The following is a 20,057-nucleotide window of genomic DNA, read 5'->3' on the forward strand; positions in this document are numbered from 1 at the left end:
TGATAGCTTCAATTAATACCTTAGACGCTCCTGAGGTATTGTAGGTAAGCCCTCTTGGCAAACTGGGTTCAAATAGTTCCCTTTGACTTTGTTGAAAATATACGTCAATGCTACTTGATACTTTCAGCTAAACATCGGTAGCAGCTCTATAGATATTGTGTATACCTTATTTTGATAGCATGGATCCATATGGTGTCTCTCTAAGTAGTCTTATATGGCACTTAATGTTTCCTCAATATTCCAAAATTCCATTAATACCCTTAGCCGTTCTTTACATATTGCAAACACGCTCTTTTGACAATTGTGATGCACATAGAGTCACTTGATTCAGGTTAACTGTCTTCCCAAGATTTCCTGATAACTCTAACTTAATATCGTTAGCTGTTAATGAGATCTTTGAGGTATGCCACTTTGACAACCTTAAACCACATGTTCTTTTGGTATAGCTCAAAACCTTCCTCAGCATTTCATAAGAGCTTCAACTTAATGCCCTGAGATTTTTCTGATATTTTGGAGTTAATTCTTTGTGACAACCTGATTACACATAGTGTTTATTGATATTGTTCAACACACCCCCTAACATTTTTTGAGAGTCTAAACTTAGTACCCTGACAAATTATGTAACAGTGTTACAGTATCGGTTGACAATTGAAATTTACAATATTCGGCTCTGCTTTTACACCCCCCTCCCTGTGCCCGCACTTGTATAGCAAAATTATATCATTCAATTGTACTATGTCGGTCGTGGAGACTATAATGATATGATATAATTGAATGGATATTTGACTCAGCAAATTTCGCCACAGAATTATATACGGGTATATTCCGTTACATACAGACAGAACATAAATTTTGTCATTAGGAAAATTTTGTATGAGGAGTAAAACCTGTTAAAGTCATCCTCCTTTTAGAATTGAGTGAATTCACTCTGAGATTTAGAAAGAACATAAGAATATAGAAAACGAGTTTTATTCAAATACTACTTTCCATTTTAAATGTAATTCCAACTGAAATCCAGTGCCATCAACTTTTTTGACGACTTGGGTATAATACTATACTGAAAACTATCCTTAATCCATCAACTAATTCCATCGTTTGTTGTTTAGATAATGCGTTGTGTATGAGCTTTATGTAATAGTTTGAATTATGAATAAAAATAGGAATAAAAAAATTCTGTTTTATCTTTAAATAGCATAAATTATGGACTCACCGTCTGAACTTAAGCCCCAATGAATTTGGATTAATAAGCTGGTCACGATCACGGTCCCTTGATGAACTTTACATTTACAAACCCAACATACTAAACCACTCCTAATAGCATTGTTATTCTCATCTGATAATGACATGGGGTAGCCTTAGTGGCGTAATCTTGACAGCGATTTATTCACAGTTTAAATCAATAATATCGCAGTTCTCTCCATAAAACCCCCACCCCCTCCACATTATGTCAAAGAACTCTACCAAATGCATGGCATTAGCCAAGTCCGCATGGAACATGCGGACTGAGAACTACTGAGAACTTCAGAGTTATCAGTGGGGCCACTCAGCCTTTCCCAGGCCACTCAACGCGTCCCCAGGTGGCGGATAGGGGAACGTCCTGTAGATATGCAGGGCACATCCCGGTAGGGAGGTGCGGACCAAGGGAGGACCTGGTCTCTGGGGGTCTTGAAATATAGCTGGAGCACCCACGTCTGGGGGCAATAAGTTCAGGCGGAGGAGGTGGAAGGACCCTCTGATGTGCACTGGGCAGGGCCCATCGGCGTATGGATACGTCCCGCCCGTCACAAACCTTCTCCCAGCAATGGGAAAATTGCAGGTGATGCAGGACGCCAGAAGGGCGCATTATCGGTAGTAGATCTAGCCGGCCCCTGCTAGGGATGGAGAGGAGTGGCTTACCGCCGTCCTAAAATTAGCCAGGAAAACTCTTTTCCTATAAAATATGAAGTACAAACGATCAAGAGCGAGAACCAATACTACCGCGTCCGGGGCAACCGACGAAGTTACCGCGTCCGGGGCAACCGACGAAGTTACCGCGTCCGGGACAACCGACGAAGTTACCGCGTCCGGGCCAACCGACGAACTGACGACCCAGAATCTCCCTTTAACAGTGTTGACAACTCCAAACCCGGAGGCTATGCTTTCTCCTAAATTTATTTTATCTGTTGGAACCCTGAACGTTAGGACGCTTGCTAAACAAGGCAAAATAGATCTTGTCCTAAAAGAACTAAACCGATATAAATGGGATATTGTGGGACTTTCAGAAACACATCTCCCTAGCACCGGCGAAGAAAGGATCGGCAACGCTAGTCTGATAGTGTCTGGGAGAACCGATGGCGTCCATCACCAAGGTGTCGGCTTTTTGATGTCGACTAAGGCACGAAGATCCCTGATTTCCGTAACGCCTGTGTCAGAACGGTTGATTATGATACGAATGAAGGGATCCCCGATCAACATCACGATCATACAAGTCTACGCTCCTGACTGCAGCAAACCAGATGAAGAGTCTGACAATTTCTACCTTCAACTGCAAAGCCTAATTGACGCAGTTCCTAAAAAAGACCTTATTGTTGTCATTGGCGACTTCAATGCTATTGTTGGTAACGATTCTGCTCGAAATGAAGATGTTATGGGTAAATTTGGCCTTGATCGACTTAACAAGAGGGGCGAACGCCTCATTGAATTTTGCAGAGACAGTGATCTAGCCATTACCAATACTCTCTTCAAACATAGAGAACGTCGTAAGGCGACATGGACTTCGCCGGATGGAAAAACCCGTAATCTTATTGATTACGTGCTCGTCTCTAGGCGGTGGAAATCATCTGTGCTAGATACTGTCACCCTCGCAGGTGGCGATTTCGACAGCGACTATTCCCTGGTCATGTCTGCACTAAAGATACGCCTGAAATCTTCCTCAAAGCTGAATAATAGACCCGCTCGTTTCAACACACATCTTCTCAAAGACCCTCAAACTCGCCAAACCTACATCGATGAACTGTCTACTCAAATATCGGACCTTCTTTCTAATATTCCTGTAACTCTATCTAAAGAGGATATCTATAAACTGGTCACGGACTCCTCTAAGATCATCAGCAAAGTAGCGATGTCCGCCCTAGGAACCAAAAAGTGTGATAAAAAGCCTTGGATAACAAATGAAATTATTTTATTATGTGCTGAGAAACGAAAACACAATCACAGGTCAGACAGAGAGAGCAGGGACAGATATAAGCAGTTGAAGCGTACTGTAGAAAAAGCCACTCGTAGAGCCCATCGCCCCTACATTAAAGACAAATGTGAACAGTGTGAGGCTGATTTTAAGAGAGGCGATTCATACTTCATGTATAAGAGTTCGTTAGCTAACAAGCAAGAAAAGCCTCAGTTCTTGTACACTGCTAGATAAAAATGGCTCTCAGATACAAAGCACAGAAGGTATCCGATCGAGATGGATGGAGCATTTCAAAGAAAAGCTTAATCCTGATATCTTTCCGAACTCTGCTGTCCTGGACCTCTTGCCCGTTACTGTCTCAGATCCCAGCCCACCTCCTCTCCGTTCTGAGGTCGAAGATGCCATCCAAGCGCTGAAGACTAACAAGGCCCCTGGCCCGGACGGGATACAGGCAGAACTGCTGAAAGTCCGGTGTGAACCACTTATAGATCTTTTCCACAAGATTGTATCCGGTGCCTGGCAAAAGAGTCATTTCCCAACTTCTTGGTGCGAAGCCACAATTGTTCCACTACACAAGAAGGGGTCATAGGCAATATGTGATAATTACCGTCCTATTAGCCTAACAAGTCAAACTGCCAAGATCTTCACCCGAATTATACTCCAACGGATCAGAGCCGTGTCATCCTTAGTCATCCAAGAATACCAAGCCAGTTTTCGCCCTGGGAGATCGACCGTTGATCAAATTTTCACTGTTCGCCAAATTTTAGAGGAATATCTGGAATTCGGTCGCGGCCTGTATCAGCTCTTCATCGACTTTAGGCAAGCATTTGACCTTATTTGGAGAAATGGCCTATGGCATATCCTTCTCCATTACGGAATCCCACGAAACCTAGTAGATCTTATCAAGGATATGTACTCAAAATTTGGGAGTCGTGTGATGACTAGTGAAGGTTTCACTGACAGTTTCCAGACTTCCGCAGGAGTCCTTCAAGGATGCCTTTTGTCTCCAGAGCTGTTCAACCTTTTCCTCACAGCAGTCTTATCCCTGGTGGAGACAACTTGTGGCGCACATATAGGGGGTGTTCAGATAGATAAGCTAGCCTACGCCGACGATATCAACGTAATGGCTGAAACACCCGAGGATCTACAAGCCGTTCTTAACGACGTCTTCGAAGCCACTAGTTCTTTTGGAATGATCATAAATGTATCAAAAACAAAGGCTATGTGCTGCTCACGAAAGCCAAAGGATACAGTTAAGCCAGACCTGAAAATTAATGGAGAGAGTATCCAGTGGGTTGACGAGTTCCCTTACCTCGGTAGTCTGATCACCAGCGACAACAGTCCATCAAAAGACATCAAAAGACGTCTTGCCCTCGTGAGTTCCAGTTTCAAGGCCCTTATGCCCATATGGCGAAGCAAGGATTTGTCTCTGCGGCTTAAGACACGACTTTTTGATACCCTGATCATCCCCATCGCAATCTACTCATGTGAAACATGGACACTGAAGGTAAATGACAACCGTCGACTTGCAGCAGTTGAAACTAAGTGCCTCCGCCGCATCGGCGGGATCACTTACCTTGATAGAATCTCAAATTTCGAACTTTTCGAGCGCCTTAAAGTACAACAAACAATTCTCATGAAGATCCAGCTCCAGAAACTTCGATGGCTCGGTCACGTACAACGGATGAGTCGGTCCCGTCTCCCAAAAATCACCTTTGAAGGCCAAATTCACGGTTCTCGTCCTCGTGGTCGTCCCCCAAAAAGGTGGAAGGAAAACTTTCCACCTCACCGCCTCTCGGACCTTCTTCGCCTAGCAAAAGACCGTGAAGCATACAGAAGGCACATCCACGCTGTTACGAAGAAAGAGGCCCCAAGACGACCTTCAAGGACGGATGGGACTTAAGGAGGAGGCATGGAACATGGGTGCATGAGCTGAAAAAACCGCTATTACTTCATGTTCCTTGAATAGTTTTGAGTTCCATGGTTCGCATGCATCTATTAAATTTGCTTCACAATCAAGTCCAATTTTATCACTCTGTATGCGAGATTTTGAAAATTTTTGAATTGTAAAAACGTTCTTTCACCCGAGGTCATCTCCACGGCCTAATAGCCTTTTTTTTTTAATTTTTCATATGATAATTTAATTTTAATTTGTTTCGATAGACAAAATCGACAATAGAAGCATGTGCCTCCCCTCATTTTATTTTCCCTCACATAAAAGTCGACTTTACCGGCTATGGGAAAAAAGTGCCTGCTTGAATTTTTGAATTGTAAAAACGTTCTTTCACCCGAGGTCATCTCCACGGCCTAATAGCCTTGTTTTTTTTAATTTTTCATATGATAATTTAATTTTAATTTGTTTCGATAGACAAAATCGACAATAGAAGCATGTACCTCCCCTCATTTTATTTTCCCTCACATAAAAGTCGACTTTACCGGCTATGGGAAAAAAGTGCCTGCATGAATTTTCATCTTTTCGTTGATCGTTAGAAGCCAAACCTAATGTTTCACCTTTTCTATTGCCGGCACCCTAAATGAGTATAAGACTCTTTTCTTATAATTTTGATCATCCTTTTCAAATTCCCTATCGTACGGCATTAACGGCACTCCTACCCCTAATACTGATATGTCTGTTCAGAAACACAAATTTCCTTAAGTAAAACTTTGTATTTACCCAACAGACACTGAAAAACGGCCTTTGGAAATTTATTACTCCCATTTCTAGCTAAATCATCAAGATTTTTCATGGAAGCCCTGTCACGCAACGGCTTATGTGCCACTGTTAGAAAGGCGTACTTAAAACACTGAAAACCCATATCAAATTGCAAGCTTTGAATCAACTTGGTAATCGACAAATCAGGGTGACAATTAGTTTTTTGTAGCTCGCCCTTTCCCCTTGAAACAAATTTTCCATTAAAATTGCTTAAGAGAAATTCTAAGTTCTCTATAAATAAAATGATTGACCCCCTGCCTTTTTTGGTAAAACTGTCAATTTGCCTATCGGTCTTGTCTGCCCATTCATAAAATTTTCTTCATACTCATATATGAAAAGCTTCGCTTTCAGTATTAATGTACACATAAAATGAATGACCCGATTTTTCATTGAAGTGCACTTTCTGATTTATGAAGGCACTTTCTGATTTATGCATGCCTCGATAGAGTCCCTCCCAAATCCGAATTTCGCTTTCCATAATATTTTTTGATTTTATTATTGTAAACATGTATCTCGTCGTAGGGGTTCGGCATTGAATAAGAGCCAGGAATGGTTAAATCCGCAAAGGTTAATCTACAAGCTTGAACATGATCTATGCATTATTAGCTAAATTAAATTATAACAAGTTTAAAGTTTCTGGGGCTGAAGTCGCAGAATGAGACCTTGCATCCTTTTGTTCTAAAAAGAACTCTTTCCTCATCCTCACCAGTATCACTGTGAATGAGGAGGACTCGTTGGGGGTGTGAGATCGGCCAACTCACTAAGCATGCCTTCGACTGTATCAGGACTAAGTTGGTCAATCTAAGCAAAGTGTCCTTATGATACACTTTCTAGTTCAAGGGTGCTTGCTTGAGATGAAGTACCCTCCGTTGTAATTTGGGGGAGTTGAAAGGACAGAATCACTAATCAGTCCCTCATCATAGACATTAAAAACAATCAAATATATCTTGCTTCTCCTTCTTTAGGGGCTATGCAAACCTCACCATCATCGAAATTTCCGAAAACTATTCTTCAACAATGATGTTTCACCACCTTCAGCTGCAACCTGGAAAAAGAATAAGAAAATTTGTTTTGAAATTTTTACTTTTTAAACCTGAATAAAGAACATATATCAGAAAGAAAAGAGATAGGAAATATATTGTAAAATAATATATATTGTAGAAACAAAAGAGATAATAATTATCACGGTTAGAAGCTTAGAACACCATTTCACAAAGAAGAAAATTTAGAAGGAAATATAGAGGGAAGTCTAAATAATGAAACTACCTGATATCTTGATTAGACACAAGAGCATTAACTAACCAAACAATAAAACTTCGAAAAAATAAATTCACCCCGCCACACTAGTCTTCCATAAGCTTTAAATAAATCATCCGATTCCATGTTTAATGTTGAAGCATTTGTTTCCATCATAGAAATGCCTCTAAAAAGGTCGTTACCCCCATCCACCTTTGACATTTCACCACCAACAGCTGTAACCTAGAAAAAGAACAAGAAAATTTATTTCTTTGAAATATTTACATTTTAATCCTGAAAAAGATAAAATATTATTTTCTCCAACGAATGTTAAAGCATCTGAAAAAAAGTAATTTTGTAATTCCGATAACTTGAAAAGTACGATAAGATCTCTTCATACCAAAAAGAATATAGAAACGAATGAGTTATGAGTTATCATGGTTAAATAGCTATTTTGCAAAGAAGGAAATATAAAAGTAAACTATTTGATATCCTGGATACAAATGCATGGAAGAGGAGTTAAATATAAAAGAAAAATTTCCAAGTATGAAAACTGCATTAAAAAGAATTTAAACAGCTTACTTGTTGTGATCCTTGTTGCATGAGGCTATCCCCCTCCAATTCCTTCTGTGACTTATAGTCAATACCGACCATTCAAGGATATTCAATGGCTGTGAGATTCCCACACCACCAGTGATCCTAAATTTTTTTGATGGACTTGGTTGCTGGTTGGAGTTCACCTAGAATAAAAAAAGTTTTTTGTTAAAAAAAAAATTGTGGGGGAGGGCTTCCTTCCTATTAAAATTATGACCGTCTTAAAAAAGACACTTATTCAATTCTCTGTAATTAATACTGAAAAAGACAATTCTCCACTCAGTCATTTTAATGTATATAATCAAATATGCGCTGAATATAAAAACAGAAATTTCATAAAATATCAAAAACATCAATCTCTCTTGTAATAACATTCAGATAACGTCTTCCAGTTCAACAGTTAAGCATATATATTGGCCGCTTGGAGTATTGCCTACCATGCTAGGCGCTCTAGGGCGGATTTTGACCCTCCTCCCCCCAGGGAGGGCACCGTAGCACTTATAGAAATACTGGGGAGGAGTGAAGATCGGATCTGCCATAGCTCCTGCTTAACAGAAAGGGGAGGGGGGGGTAATAATAATCAGCTGTTCGTAGAAATTATTGTCCATTCTTAGTTTGACTTTATTATTCTTTGTAATTTTCTTTTCGTTATAGGATTTATTTATTCCTATTTGTCAGTATCTGTAATCTTCATGTTTAGTGTGGCTATTATTTTCTTTTTTGATCGTTTTGGATTATCTTTATTCTTTGATAGTAGTTTTTAGTCATTTTAAGCTTGGATTATTGTAGGACTTTATTTATGCCTGTCTATTAAGTCTTGGTGTGGCTTGTTACTTTTCTTTGGAAAAACTTTTTTCCCAAAAGTTTTTTTTAAAACTAACACCAAACAAGATTCAATTTCACCATTTTCACAATCGTTCATCCAGGTTTTAACTTTCAGGAATCATTGGGATTACTTTGAACGCTGGCTGGCCAATCGCAGAAGACGACTCGCAACCAAACATAGATGCTGCTGAGCGCAATATACAGTTTGACAGCGGCTGGTTTGCTAACCCTATATTCAGTGCAAATGGAGACTATCCTCAGGTCAGAGTTAAGCTCAGCCTATATGTAATTTGTGTATATCTCCTAAGACACATTGAACCGTGAAAACAGATAGGCAAAATCAATTCTCGAAATTTGACCACCATTTCTTGAAAAATTTAAACACCAACAATCTGTTGATTTCACCTTAAAGGGAAAGCTACACCTTCTTACAGGGATATGATATCTTAAAGGATAACCTTATTGCGTCCATTATAGATCTTTTTAGTTTATGGTGTCAAACTGTTTAGAATGGACTGGGTGGTTTTGCATTAGCTTAGATAAGATATCTGAACTAAAGGCAGAAAACTGAAAGCCGACAGTTAATTTCCCAGAAATCTTAGAAATAATCAGAATCAGAATCATTTATTTAAAGACAAGTTTCATAGTCGTAGATAATAATCACAAACTAACTGTCGCTGTCATTTAAAAACCTAATCCTAAGGCATTTTGTTATAGGCAGTGGTACAAAACGGCACGAATGAATTGTTAAACCGATTAGTTCTGCAAGGCACTGGCACTAATTTGTTCTTCTTTCTGGTATTAACTACTGAGTTGGCAGCAGGGGGGTAGAAAATCTCCGTGCTTGGAGCTAGCAAAGAGAAATTGCCTTAAACACATTATCAACTGGAACCTGCAACCTCTAAGATTTTCAATCTTTAAACACTCAAGAGCAGACTTATAATCTACAAATTTTTCTCCAAGGATGATTTTGACTGCTCTTTTTCAGACCCCTTCAACATCATCACTTAGATATTCAATATTATTAACCTGAGGCCCCTAAATGGGACCTGTATATTTTAATATAGGATGTATGTATGTAAGCTAGGCCGTTTTCAGATGATTTACTGGGAAACCCAAGCGGCGCAAAGAACGTAGTGCACAGTTACCTTTCTGGACTAGCCGTTGAACATGAGCACTAGATGAACAATCAGCACTGAAATTAACTCCCAGGACTGTAACTGATGGTAAAAGCGGAAACCAGGAAGTCGGGCAAACAATATCTTGTTTCAGCGGATTAAATGTTACGATTTTGGTTTTGCTTTCGTTGATCTGCAAACTGTTTGTACTACATTCTTCTTTTAATTCTGTTAAAAAATCAGGGCTGAATTGGGGTATAGCTTTGCTTGTATCTACTGTGAACTTAAGAAGTGCAGACGGATTCTCTACATATTTGAATTGGTCATGCATGTTGTCCATAACATAATTAATTACCGCAAAGGAAAAGTAGAGCAGCCAATTTTGTGCCTTGTTGGCTCCACATCTAATCTCTTCCAAGTCAGAGTCGAGTTCACTTGGAAAGAGGGCGTGGACTCGCTGGCACCGGGAACGTAGGAAGTCAATAACAAGCAGTAGGATATGTTTACCTTTGCTCAATCAAATGCTTTCCTATAATGAACGAGTAGTAATTCAGCGAAAGCTTCTCCAGATTTTAGCCTTTGTGCAATCAAGTGATAAAGCCTAGCTAAATACACCGCGGTACTACACCCTTTTAAACAACCATTTTGGTACGGGTTAAGTGAATCTGCGACTTACAGCATTGGTTCACGGTAAATAAAGGACTCAGTGACTTTGGAAAAGTTTGGCGTGATTGAAATGGGTCTTAACTGATCACAGCTTTTGGGATGCTTTGCCTTTGGAACGACACGCACATAAGCTTGTTTTTAAGGCTGGGGAGCGACTGATCATTGAAGCACTGATTAATGACAGAAGTGAGAGGTTTTACAAACAAAATATAGCGCATTCACGCAAAAGCCTTACTGGCAAGGCGCCAGGATAGGACGTACCGTTATTTTGCAGTGTCCGTACCTCCCTGTAAACTTTCGTACTCAGAAACTTGCTTGATTTCATCGCATTGGCAGTCTTCTATCAGAATATTTAATACACTGATATAGATATCGTATAGATATCGGTAAAGGAAGAATTGATTTTTTGTGCTGATATCAAAGTCCCCTCTGTTTTCAGCATCCGTAGTTCACTACTAACAGATTTTCCGGTCATCTTTTTGACTGCCGAATGCCACTTACGCGAATCAGTATCAAGCATGGGGGCTATTTTCTCAATAACATACTTCTTTTTAGCACGTCTACTGACACTGACAATACGGTTCCGTAACTCTTTCGCAGCTGAAATACACCCTGAACTATGCAGACCGCATCTAAGTTTGATGGATAACTTCGGGTCTTTCGTGATCCACGGCTTGTCAGTTTTAAAAACTGGCGCTACTTTAGTCGGAAAAAAATCATGGAACTTTTCGAGCCGCAGGGATATCAGCACAAAAAGTCATTGAGCAAATTTCTTCGAATGATTAATTACCAATTTCACTGACCAAACGCACATATAGAGTCCCGGTTCAGTTGACGAACTGTCACTTAACTTCTTTTCGAACTCGGCATGTTGTTCTTTGCTTGTAACTGAATTACAAAATGATCAGCAGTTTGCAATGGGCCCATTGAGAGGGGAGGACGATAAAGTTCACTGAGATTGGTAAATATCAGGATTAAGGCACCGCCACTTTGATGGGTGGGAATATTCACTACTTTTATCAGATCAAGTACATTGGATAACCACTATTTGTTGGCTTGGTTGAAGTTGCCTCCAACAATGAAGGCAGGAGCCGCACTTACACGTCGAAACTTATCAAGGCAGGATTGCAAGTAAACCACAGGCTCCTTTCTGTTTTTGGCCCTTTCAGAGTAGCTGACAGATGCCACAATCAGAAAACTTCTTTGGCAGTTGGAAAGCCTTACATTCAGCCTAGACTACTTCATGGCAAGAGTCACTAGGAGCACTTAGCAATTTGGATGGGTGGTTGTTACGAAAATACAGGCAAATACCACCGCCTCTGCGGCTAAGGCCTCTATCAAGGCTGGTGTTAAAAAACAAGCGTAGCCTTTGATATATTCGGTATCGTTTGTGATATTCCAACATTTAGTCACGATTGCTATTGATACACTGGATTCTTGTAAAAATGTTTCTATTTCATCCATCTTGTTAGTCAAGGAGCAGGCGTTTGTCATTAGAAGAGAGGGAAATTGTGATTTAGCAGACAGGAGTTCGGGACATAAAACATGAGAAATTTCACTGGAATCAGCAGAAACAGTCACATCAGCATGCCATGGCCTAAGAGTTGGTGGGATTTCATAGTGCGTCTGACAGTTTATTTTTACGAGTGACCATAGTCTAACTTTCTGTTTACTCTTTAATCTGTTCGAGAGATCTGAAACACGCGCTGGAATAAAATGCCGTTTATTCCTTTTGCCTCCGCGTTTACCTCTGCGTGTGCATTTGTAGTTTGTTTCCGGCAACGTCACAAAATTGCCATCCGATGGCGTTTTTAGGAGTCTAAATTACCATAGAGTGATGAATGTAGATGGCGCCACTACATGTCGAAGTGAATAAAGTTCGTAAATTGTCGATTTTTTATTATGACTGGCATGGATACTGCTCTATAAAAAGTCAAAAGGATCAAGTATATGATTATTTACATTGCCCGGGCAAGAAACTAGGAACACTAGTACTAACAAGCTAAACTAGGAATGGGTGCATACCAGCTATTCAGCGCTTTCTACAACATTTCCAATCCCAAACCTTCTATCATTTAGTGGCAAAGATACAGATATTCGTTTGCCTTGAAAACAGTATCAATAGAAAGTGTCAATTTCGTGTTTTTGCAGAAATTTTGCAGGCCCTAAAAACATTCTCGCATACCGGCAAGAAAAACACCAAAAACAGCTAAAAAAATAACATTTGGGCAAATTTTCATCTTTGAAAGCTCTCTCTGGTGCTATACACTTTGATTAAAAACACTTCCGAAACAGTTTCACTGTCTTTTGTGCTGAATTCCATAGTCAAGCCCAAATTTTTGATTGTTTTCTATGAGAGCTTGTCCCCTGGGACAATTCGCTAATGGATCCTTTGTCTTTTAGACAGTCAGGCAGTGTTGGGGGTCACAATTCATTAAGAGGATTAATGAGAGGTACTAAATCCATTATAGAATTTAGCATTAATTAGCACCAAATGTAAAGAAAAAAAAAATCAAATCTCTCAACCAAGTTAACTATTATTATTATTTTTATAATTCAGTACTCTGTGATAGTAAGAACTACACAGCTTTGTTTTTTCATTTAAAATTGATTCTTGGATGTTTCCTTACTTCCTTAAGATTTATTTAGTTTGACAAGTTTCTCCTTAAAAAATTCAAGCAAACGGGTCCTTGGTGCCAATAGTTTTTATTGCTTAACCGTGCCATAAAGATTGCGTTTAATTGAATTTTATATGATTGGTGCGTTTCCTTAAACATGAATTTTGCTCTTCTTCAATCTGCCACTGAAATTAAGTATTGCGTGTTACGTTTTGTAAAATGGATGGGTATCTCTTTGTTTGTCACATTTATGCATGTACATCTCACATATTGATATTGGAATCCATCAAGAAGAGTGTGGCTCAATTATTGGCGGCCCGAAACTTTTCACCCTAAATAACTACTTAGTTTGCTTATAAGTTAGAAAACTCTTTTCGTATCCCTTTTTTCTCAAACATCCTTATTCCAACAACGGTTCTCAGTAGATATGAGCTTTAGTTTAATCATAATCAACAAAATAGTGTTAACTTGAAATTTTAAAATCAACAAAATAGTGTTGACTTGAAATAAAAATTTTACTCACCATCCTCCACCTGTTCATGAACGACCATCATATAGAATCATTTGTTGTAAAAATCCAGGTAGATAATAATTTTATCGAAATTCTGAAATTCTGTTTGTAACTTAATTGCAACTAGCAAGATCAGAATGTTTGGAACTTAATTGTGCTTTAATTGTGCTTAATTGTGCTTTAAAAGCAGCATAGCCCCTAAATTGTGTCAGGCAGCTTTAAAAAAAATTTAAGATTTGAATTTTAAATATCTATTTTATTTCAAGCAAAAAAAAGTTACAAAATTGGTTTTCAAGGATAGTATGGTTTATACAGCCCCAAAGGCTAGAGCCTCAAACATGCAATTATTCCTTTCTAAATATTGAACTTTCTTATAGAAAAGTTAGTATAGACCTAAATGGTTGGAATTAATGAATCATTTTAAGATTTTTTCTATCAGTAAAATTGGAGGGTATGAATTGGGTTAATGACCACTTAAAGAGACACCCCTACCGACCTTAAAACCGTAAGTACAAGGTACGAATTTGATAATTCACATCAATTGGAACTATCTAAAGAATATTTAGGACTTTAGGGCAAGTTCATTTAATCACAGATGTTGGTTGTTCTATATTAAAAGGCACTAAATAATAAATTTCACAGAAAATTTGTTATTTTCCTGGGCTTTTTGATCTATTAATGTAGTAATTCGAGTACTTTATATGTTAACGTGTCTATGTTAACGTGTCGAAGGGAAGGTTGGTGGGGGCGAAAAATAGCAGCAGTGACGTGCTGCTGGTGCGATCATTATTGACCGCAAACATTTTTGTTTTGAGCAGTCTTCTTCAAATCTCAGCTTTAATTAAAATCAGATTTGGGCCTATTTGTGAGTTAGAAAATTCGTGATTCACTAGAAATCTGGTACAAACGAAATGGCTGTGAAATTTCAGAACCCTTACATAGTAGTTGAAATATCTAACAGCTATGTATTCCTAACTGAATTAATCATCAAAATTAGTAGTAAGTTTTTTCTTCGAGCAACCGTCACCATTGAGAAGAACTGTCACCAGTTACATCACAGATGGGTTGGAAAGAAAATCTTTCCCCTTAGATTTCATACCATCAAACATCCAGAAGGAATTTGGAAGGTAAATTCAGAAGGAATGTTGGAAAGGAAATGTTTGAGTTTGATATGACTTCCAGAAAAGTAGAAGATAGGTTTCAAAACAGGTCCACGGGTTATGATTTAGCTATGAAACCCTATAATCCTCTGCTACTTAGTGGTTCTGATTATGCCCTAGGTACAACTACCCATGTTTTGCACTTTGTACCACCCACACCAATTGGCGCTCCGGCTAGGAATTGCCCAAGACAAATTGAAACCGCGAGACGAAGGTCAGGCTCTACCTCATCAGTGGACTCGTTTTAAAGTGTTGAGGATGTAAGGAATCAAAGTCATGTAGAATTTAAACATGTGGCAGAAGTGAAAGAAAGCCTTTTTGGTGCGGCTTTTTGTTAAATTTTGGAGAGACAGGCAAAACGTAGTGATGGCGAAGTTTACAGCCCATTTGATAGTCCTCAACAGCCCTCTAGGAACGCTGTCATAACACAGATGAAAAAAAACAACAAATAAGCTTATCAATCTTAAGAAAAAAGAGCAGCTAGCAATTATTTTTAAATAATCCGCCCATGAGTGATATGGTACGATGCGCCTTAAATAAGTTGGGCCATGGCTTACAAGAACTCGAATTAACTCATTGGAATATTCAAGGTTTTTTCTCATGACAAAGTCTAACGCCTGCTACGAAATAGAAAAAAGCCCATATTGTGTCTTTAGTTGGAATGTGGTTGGATATTTCTGTATCAGTTGATGGATATTATTATTTTGGTGCAGACATAAGTACTCGTATGCCCAAAAATGGTCAAGTTTATGGAGGTGTATGTATTTTAGTTTCGAATTTAGTTATGAAGGAGAAGAAATTTGTTCAAAGACGAACTAGATAGAAGATAGGAAACAGATGAACTGAGGAAGAGGGAACTTTTTTTGACGAAGAATGCGCTAAGCAAAGGAGGTGGTTGAAACTCGCAGGGGGAAAATGAAAAATTCGATGCCAGAGAGACAATTATAAGCTATACAGTGTTTTACAAGAAACGAGAAGAGAGTAAAAAATATTGATTAAAAGAAAAAAGCTAACATTTGAAGAGCAGAAAGCATATCAACTTAAGAAAGTTTTCTATTCCTGTAACAATCGGGAATTTAGGCAACTTCTCAAGGATAACTTAGAAAACCAGAATCTAGCACAGTTAATATCGCCTACGGAAACTTTGCCAGAATATTTAGATAAGCAAAGAAAAAGAAAGACTAGGCAAGAGCGAGGATTCGACAATAGGAATTAAACACATATTAGAGGTGTGAGGTGTATGAGGCTCTTCAAGCACCACCCAACCACGACGATCTGGTGCTTGTAATAGATTAAGAATAGGGATATCTGTCTCTAGAGTTTTTGCAAGAATAATTGGAGTAAAGCAAGGCTTCACAGTTTCCCCAAGGTTTTTTTTTCATGGTATCTGAATGATTTAGAGTATAGTTCTGAGCAAATCAGACATAAGTGATACAGCTTAATTTGACGTGGTTTTCTGCTCCAATGCTTGCTGATGATATGTCCTGTTGGTGGACTCAGCAAAAAACCTACACAGGCTTTTGCAAAATAAAACATAAAATCGCAAAGAAAGGAAGAAAACGAGGACAATTAACAGCCAGTAAAAAAACTAAAAAAATAATGCAAATATTTCGGTCAAGACCTCCGCTTGACCATCCTCAGTGCAGAATAAAACTAATAAAAATATAAAAAGCCAAACCTTAAAATAAAAACACAAAACTAAAATTGGACGACCATTTCTCAGTAACGGTGAAAGGGTAACTGAATAAAAAACACAAGTCTAAATGGCATGTCACAATTATTGTCCTCGTTTTCTTCCTTTCTTCGCGATTTTATGTTTTATCATGATTAGTATTGTGAAATGCCATTTAGACTTGTGTCTAATTAGACATTAGACTTGTGTGTACCTAAAGGAAGTCTCAAAGGTTTTAATAATAAAGTTCTTGTTTTTCATTTTACGATCAAAAAAATGTGAGGTGTCAAACATAGTAGGATATGTTAAATCATGGCCGTATCGAGATTTTTCTTTTATGGGGAGGGGTATTAAAGCTTTTTTTCGTTTTTTTTTGTAAGAAAAAGTTTAAAAACACATCAAAGTTTATTTATATTCATTTTTTATGTTTTTACGTGTGCGAAAGTTTATTTTTAGAATGAGGGGGGTAAAAACCCTCAAACCCCACCCACTGGATATGGCATTATGCCTAATTGTAAAACCACTTGATATATAATTATAAAACCAATTGATAAAACCAACATGTAAAGCCAATTGATGGAGATGGTAGTGATTCAGCTAAATTTTACCTAAGGTTGCAGGAACAACTAGACAAAATCATCGGTATTTGTATGGTATTATTATTAGAGCATTTTAATACCGAAGAAGGTAGAAATAGGGATAGATGGTATCGTAGCATAGGTTAATAAGGATACGAAAGGAAAAGGGCACCGACTATAGACTGTTGCATTTTTGCGGCTATAACAATCAACTAGTATTTACAACCGATGCGGTATTTGGTCATTAAAAAACAATAAGTTAGAATTGTGCTCACATAAATAGTAATACAACCTACCTTACTATGTTATTGTAAATATAAGGCTGGAACGACTAATGCAAGATACTAGGGTATATAAGAATGCTGCTATTGATGTTAAGAGTAAAGATAACCATCCTAGTAACATCTAAAATTAATCCATGGCTGAAGTTTATGAAGAGTAACTACCTTTCCGGAAATTATGATGCTGGTAGACTCCAAGACCCAAATTTTAGAAGAACTTTAAAAGGACAGTTGAATTTGGCTCCGGAGAGTATCAAACAGTTCGTGGTAACGAACTGTAAGTAAGGAGCGACCCGGTTCAATAGTAATCAAAACTCGAAAAAACGGGATTTTTATACAAATATATACATAAAAAGAATCAGATTTTTATGCTGATTTTAAATATATAAGTTTTAGCAAGTTTAATCCTATCTATCAAAAGTTGAGTGCCTCAGAAAATTTGCCAAATTTTCGAAAAAGTAGGAAACACCCCCTAAAAGTTAAAGAACCTTAATGAAATTCACACCATCAGATTCAGCGTATCAGAGTACCTTACTGTAGAGGTTTCAAGCTCCTATCTGCAAAAATGTGGAATTTTGTATTTTTTGCCAGAATAAAGATCACGGATGCGTATTTATTTGTTTTTTTTCCCCATGGATGATCATATCGACCCAGTGGTCCAAGAATATCACGGGAGGGCTCATTCGAATGAAAATTAAAAGTTCTAATGCCCTTTTTAAGTGACCAAAAAAATGGAGGGCAACTAGGCCTCTTCCAACGTTCATTTTTCCCCAAAGTCACCCGATCAAGATTTTGAGATAGCCGTTTCGTTCAGAATGGTCAAAAAAATATTAACTATGTCTTTTAGGATGACTTAATCCCCCAAAGTCCCCGGTCGAACTTTTTTTTATTTGAAAAACAAGTTTTTCAACTGAAAGTAAGGAGCGGCATCAAAACTTAAAATGAACATATATTATTCCGTATATGATTCAATTCGCTCCCTAGTCAATACCTCGCTCTTTAAACTAAAGATTTTTTAGTGCTTTCATAAGAACTATTTATTCTAATTAACGGCCTTTGTGATTAAGGGGTCATTTTAAAGAATTTGAAAAAAATTCGAACTTTGGCGTAAAAAGCGAGGTATTGACTAGGGGGCGAACCCCCTGACATACGTATTAAAAATATATGAATATAGAAGTTCGTTACGTAAGTTAGTTCATAAGTTACGAATATTTATTACTAACAGAAACGTTCGTAAATAAAATTAAACAACTTTCGAGAAAGCCATTTAACCAAATAAAAGTAAAATTAATATACAAATTTTGTTTTAATTATTCATGTACGGTGAGCAAGAGGGATCCGTATCCGGTTAGTCAAGGAGCAAGTGCTATAAAATAATTTTTTCTCTACATTATTGGGAGGCAACTGCCCCTTTGCCTCCCCCAAACAATGCCCCTAAGTAGAGGCCATGGATAAAACTGCCTAGGATATGGAATATGCAGCTAGACGGCATTATAGTAAAAAACTGTATTGGTTTGTTCAGGAATTGAGAGGAAGTAATGAGTCTTTTCGCAGTTGTAAACATAAACAGGGCCTCAGTTATTCCTTTTATATTTATTTATCTTTAATCTACGAAAAACACAATTGGCTAAACAGTACTCTCAATTTAAGCTGCATATTTGTTTTTCATTTAAATGCATATGACAAACGTCTTGAAGGGTAATGGAGTTGGTAAGACTTCACCGGTGTAATTTATATTATTCACTTTCAGTTTGGCTTCACGGTTAATTTTCTGCTCATTTTAGGTTTCATTTTTTCATTCAAGTCAATTTCCGTTTGTTTAAGGAGGGGTAATTTACATCTTATATAAGTTACTTTAATTACTTTAACTATTTTAATTTCCACTTAAATGGACAATTAACTCATTATGGATAAAAATATTAACTATTAGCCAAATAACGTCTGTTATTTATTTATGTGTTTATTTATTAATAACAACATATGGTAAGCCTTAACAAGCTTGTCGCACTTATTGACTTTGACTTTTCTAGATAATGAAAGACAAAATTGCAGAGAAATCCGGGCTTCAAGGCTTTTTAAAATCACGTCTCCCTGAGTTTACACAGCAAGAAATCGTTGAACTCAAAGGCAGTTCTGACTTTTTTGGGTTAAACTTTTACAACGGATTTATGGTTGCAGATTTTCAAAGTGATATAAGTTCAATCAGTCATGATGCAGACAAAGATACTGTTGGATGGTCAGATCCAACCTGGTACACGTAAGTAAAGTATTGCTTGTGAGTGCTTGCTAATAGATTCATTGGACTATAAGTAACTTATCTTAGGATCTGCAAAAGTCATCTAAAATGACCCAGCCAAAGTCACCCAGAAAAGATGCCTGAACAAATTTGTCTAATTTTCAAAAAGGCAAAAAATGAAAAAGGAAAAGTTGCCTGGAAAAAAATCATGTTAAAGAGGATTCAAGTTCGTATCTATAAAAATTGTAGAAATTTCCAGGTATTTTATGAAGAAAAATTACACATGCGTAATCTCGTTCAATAGCTTAGGATGAACTTTTTAAAGATTATATAAAATCAACTTTATCTATCATCAAAGAAATGGCCATAAAATGTTTTATAATTACATTCCAAAATTGACTTTGATACGTAATTGTTAAAAGTCAAACTGCGCCTTGATTTATGCTAATTTTTTAAAGAACTTTTTTGTCAAAAAAAGTAAAGAGCCATATTAAAACGTAATGGTGTGATACATAAAACTATAAAACATTTAAAATTAAAACGAACAGGTATTAAAATCAGCGAATAAATGCAATCCAAAACAGACAGAAATTAAAATTAGTAATTAGATCAATCTTGGGGAGGGCAGATACTGATATGGATAAAAAAAAATTCTAAGACAGGTAGAAACTAGAATCAATAATAAG

General features: G+C 37.6%; 1 protein-coding gene across 1 annotated transcript in view; it reads left to right on the forward strand.

Moving 5' to 3' along the window:
- The window catches only part of LOC148947468 (lactase-like protein), a 114,353-nt gene that overhangs the window by 64,990 nt on the left and 29,306 nt on the right, over positions 1-20,057 (forward strand). Inside the window, exons 5-6 of the mRNA XM_089095272.1 lie at positions 8,647-8,792; positions 19,166-19,392. Coding sequence (XP_088951398.1) covers positions 19,169-19,392 — 224 coding nt within the window. The 5' untranslated portion in view covers positions 8,647-8,792; positions 19,166-19,168. The remainder of the gene's footprint in view (positions 1-8,646; positions 8,793-19,165; positions 19,393-20,057) is intronic.

Source organism: Artemia sp. Qi Xiang Cuo, chromosome 10, assembly GCF_049724085.1.
Source record: "Artemia sp. Qi Xiang Cuo chromosome 10, ASM4972408v1, whole genome shotgun sequence".
In the NCBI taxonomy this organism is placed as follows: domain Eukaryota; kingdom Metazoa; phylum Arthropoda; class Branchiopoda; order Anostraca; family Artemiidae; genus Artemia; species Artemia sp. Qi Xiang Cuo.